The 4,095-nt window shown below is 40.8% G+C and overlaps 1 protein-coding gene and 1 non-coding gene across 2 annotated transcripts in view; one reads left to right on the forward strand and one right to left on the reverse strand.

Annotated features, from left to right (window-relative positions):
* The window catches only part of zgc:152891 (uncharacterized protein LOC767741 homolog), an 8,909-nt gene extending 6,949 nt beyond the window's left edge, over nt 1-1,960 (reverse strand). Inside the window, exons 1-4 of the mRNA XM_035666418.1 lie at nt 1,873-1,960; nt 1,564-1,737; nt 932-1,175; nt 193-274 (exon numbers count right to left, since the gene is read on the reverse strand). Of these exons, the coding sequence (XP_035522311.1) occupies nt 193-274; nt 932-1,175; nt 1,564-1,719 (482 nt within the window). The 5' untranslated portion in view covers nt 1,720-1,737; nt 1,873-1,960. The remainder of the gene's footprint in view (nt 1-192; nt 275-931; nt 1,176-1,563; nt 1,738-1,872) is intronic.
* Nucleotides 1,961-3,402: 1,442 nt separating this feature from the next.
* Nucleotides 3,403-3,475, forward strand: trnav-uac. The gene has a single exon. It is a non-coding gene; the product is annotated as a tRNA-Val (tRNA).
* The last annotated feature ends 620 nt before the right edge of the window (nt 3,476-4,095 follow it).

Below are 4,095 nucleotides of genomic sequence, written 5' to 3' on the forward strand. Positions count from 1 at the left end.
ATGAACATCATGCAGAAGACTAAAACTAGAGACTGAGACCAGAAACTCATCAGGAAACTGTTTACTGAGCTCATAAATCACGTGAGAAGTCAGTATGAAACGTACAATCTTCTGTGACCTCAGGAAGCTTTATTTTGAAAGTGTTACCGTAATCGAGATCCTGACATTTCCAAAGACAGCAAACGTGTTTACCTGATGATCTTCTGTTGGTGTTGCAGCTGTCTGAGTCTGTGCTGTTTCAGTTTCTCTTCTGTCTCGTCCTTCAGCAAACACACTGTGGAGGAATAATAGGAGATTATAATATAATATATAATATTAACAATAACAAGAATAACATCTCCTCACCTCCTCTGTGAGAGCTAAAATCAAACAAACTGCATATTTAAAGCTCAGTGTGAACAACATGACCAATGGAAAACATGTTTTTGAATTTATGACAGCGAGTGATTGGCAGCGAAATGAAGGATGACCTGTTGTTCCGGGGACAATAAAAGACACAAAGACACAGAGCGGGACAGTTCTGGGACAGTAGAGAAATTACATTATTACGTTTATTTGCCATTCAAATACGAAAAATGTGAGTATGTGGTATCTGCACAAGCTCAACGCTACGTCACACGCTTCTATTTGACGACTTTCTCGCAAGATTTGACAACATTTTAGACTCACTCAGCAACTTTATTTCCAAAAAGCTACAAGCAACAAATTATATTATATTGTAATTCATTCACATCCGGGTCTCTACCTCTCCTCTTGGGCCATGTGAGGCTCGTTTGACCTTCTCTCAGAAGGTCAAACGATATCAGGATAGTTTGTAAATATGTAAATAGTTTGTTCGATCTTTTACTCTATTGGTGAGCTGGATAACGTTAGCTCACTATGTTTATTATGTAGAACAAAAGAAAAATCCCACAGGATCTCGTTATCTTACACTTTCCACTCCGCAGCTCCACGTCACCATCTGCTGTCTGCAGCCACCTGTCGCACAGGAACACCTGAACTTCTGGTTCCTCAGGCGTTGTCCCACCTTGCCGTCCCTCCTCGGCCATTCTACGAACCTCCACCCGGCTGCAGTGCCAGTCCAAATCGGGAAAACCGGTCCGCGGCTCCAGATGAAGCCGGATCAGAACCAGACAACCCAGAAGCCCGTTGACCTGGACCCGAACCGCACACGACTGTCCGGACAGAGGAAGAGGCAGACACACTGAGTTCCTTCCACTACAGACGAGAGGTTTCAGACTGGGTTCAGGTGACTTAGACTATACGTTGCTAAAATACAGCTTTAAATAGAGAAACTGGTCGACCACAGTTCACCAAACAATCTCAGTCAGTTTCTCATCAATGATCGTCAGCTGCACTAGACACAATGAACACACCAGCATTTGAATCTGAAACCAAATAGAATTTATCTGAAAAGAGTACGGTGACCAGACGTTGTTGTTGATCTCCACGCTAAGAATTCAGATTTTAACCAGCATCATTGTGCTTTATCGTTTGGCCGAACATTAACGTTATTGATTAGGAGGTGTTTGTTGTTGTTCGTGGAAACATAATTAAACTCACCGATCCGGGCAGGAGATGACGCTCGCCCTCGTTCACGCTGACGCACGGAGTCTCCCCCTCCGAGCCAATCAGAGTGAGCCACAGGTGGCTGAAGGTTCCACAGGTGGGACCAGGTGAGGTGTGGACCATCACCTCGAACTCCTGACAGGAAGTCATCGTGTCGGACAGACACAGCTGGAGAGGACAGACCGCCACAAAATATCTACTCAGTCTTCAGGTGGATTTATAGTTGACACAAATTAAAAGTAAAAATACTGGTTTTGTAAATGGAGTCTGGTCAGTGAGATGAGACATTAGTGACAGACTTACATCTATAAAACCTGATTACAGGCGTCCTCGTTCTCGTCCTCTCACACACTGCTGTGAGCAGACACGTTGTGGGTTTTCTGCTGTAAAGATCAATGTATTTTAATGTTTGGTAAACTGCAGCTCATTTGTTTATTTCGCTCATATTTGACTTGGAAATGAGCGACAGCGACTGTTAGCGTGGGCGCCGTGTCACATGACACATCTGTCCAGCTTCAGTACACAGAAAGAAAATGTGTTCAGAGATGTACAAACACTGCACTCTTTCATTCCATCACTTCCTTCTTTTATTGATTCCTGACCAGGAAACTTCCTGTTTAAATGTAAGAAGCAACTTTTTGTGCCTTTTAGCTGCGCTAACAATAACTGATCAGATTTTATCTGACGAGGAAATAAACCCTCAGGCTGTTTTGGAGCATTTTGAACAGTAAGTCTTTTTTTTTTACAGGCATTTTCATTTGTGAGTGTTTGGCTCAGTTAAACCAAATCACCTGTTTAATGTTGGAAACTTCATTCCCTTATTTGTTGAATTATTTGTTTTCCTGTTGACAAATTACATCATCAAATATGTTTTCGCCATTATTTAAAAAAAATAAAAATTCACAAACTGTTAGGGTTAAACATTTAATTTATATTGAGTTCCTGAATAAAATGCAAGCAGAAACCTGTTTTCTCCGACTGTGAATCTGCACCAAACTTCAGTCTGATTTTAGCGTTTTTAAACGTTTTTTAATTTAAGATTATTTTTGTCACTTAAAATAGAAAATTAAACCAAGTCTGATAAAAAAAAAAGACCCTATAGTGCTGCTGCCTCTCTGTTCTCTTTTAATGACATTTGTTTATATTCAGATAACTTCTATATTGTACAGTAAATCAGACTCTGTGACTCAGTTAGATAAACTAACTAAATAATGGTTAAATAAAATATATATTCGTACACAGGACTGTTTTTAGAACATTAAATAAATCAAAATTATACCTGTGACATAAAATATTCAACAGCTGATGTAAGCTAAGGAAATGAAAGTCATATTAAAGGTGGGTAAGAAGAGGACAAAAAGGAAATTAAAGTAAAAACAGTGTCAGATGGAGGTATTACACAGGTTATAGGAATATTTGGATTAATACAGTAACTGCTATTGCATTGTGTAATTAATAGAGAACAGACAGGTACCTGCAGAGCGACGCCTCCTCTCCTCTCTGGGCTGCTGTGTGTTGAATGGCAGCTGCAGGTTACAGTGCTCACCTCTCATCCTAATGCCCCGCCCACTGCAACACCTCCACTTCTTGGATGGACGTGAACACCTGAACGACTCCCTCCAGGTACCGCAGTACTGCACAGTGCGCATGTCCTGGTGCAATCAGCCTCATACTAGTTGGTGACGTTTCTTTGTGATGTGAATTATGTTAATTAGGTATTCAGATGCCGCGTCACAAAACCACTTTATAACCCATTGATCTATTGATTTACGCCACTGTACATATATATTACTATAAGAATATGGGAAGGTTTGTGTGCAGGGTTGGGCAGTTGGTTCCATAGTGTAGCGGTTATCACGTCTGCTTTACACGCAGAAGGTCCTGGGTTCGAGCCCCAGTGGAACCAGTATGTTTTTCTTTACATCGGTGGCAAATACACAAAAGAAAACGACGTCATTATAGAAAATGCAGAAACAGTAATAGGATCTACAATCGATATATTATCACAATGCCAGACGGCCGGTTTCATAGGAGAAAGAAGAGACAAAATGATTTCCGGTTTCCGCCACTAACCTTCAAAATAAAAGCGTCTGAGGTTGGTCACAAACACGGGTTTTAAACCGTTCTGCATCTTTATTGAAAAATCCAGTCCTACTTGTTTCTGCTGTCAGAAACACAGCAGTATTTTCATAATGGGCTCAGCGTGGCGGGAAGTTATTATTACCTGTTACATTGGTATTTTTTATAAATAATGCAAGAAATAAATCTTGTTAGGAGATAATCATGTATACAGATAATGTAGTCCAACCTTCAGCCCATATTCTGTCACAGCTTCAGACCTTAACATTTAGTCAGCGACTGTAAAAAGTAACAGTGTGTGTGTGTGTGTGTGTGTGAGAGTGCGGTGTTATATTTGGCAATAAGGTGGCGCTCTGACAAACAGACAAAGAGGGAATGTGACATTTAATCAGCGACTGTAAAAAAGTGGAGATGCCGGGGATTGAACCCGGGGCCTCATACATGCAA

Source organism: Morone saxatilis, unplaced genomic scaffold, assembly GCF_004916995.1.
Source record: "Morone saxatilis isolate NCDOM2014 unplaced genomic scaffold, NCSU_SB_2.0 Contig20, whole genome shotgun sequence".
Taxonomy (NCBI): Eukaryota; Metazoa; Chordata; class Actinopteri; family Moronidae; genus Morone; species Morone saxatilis.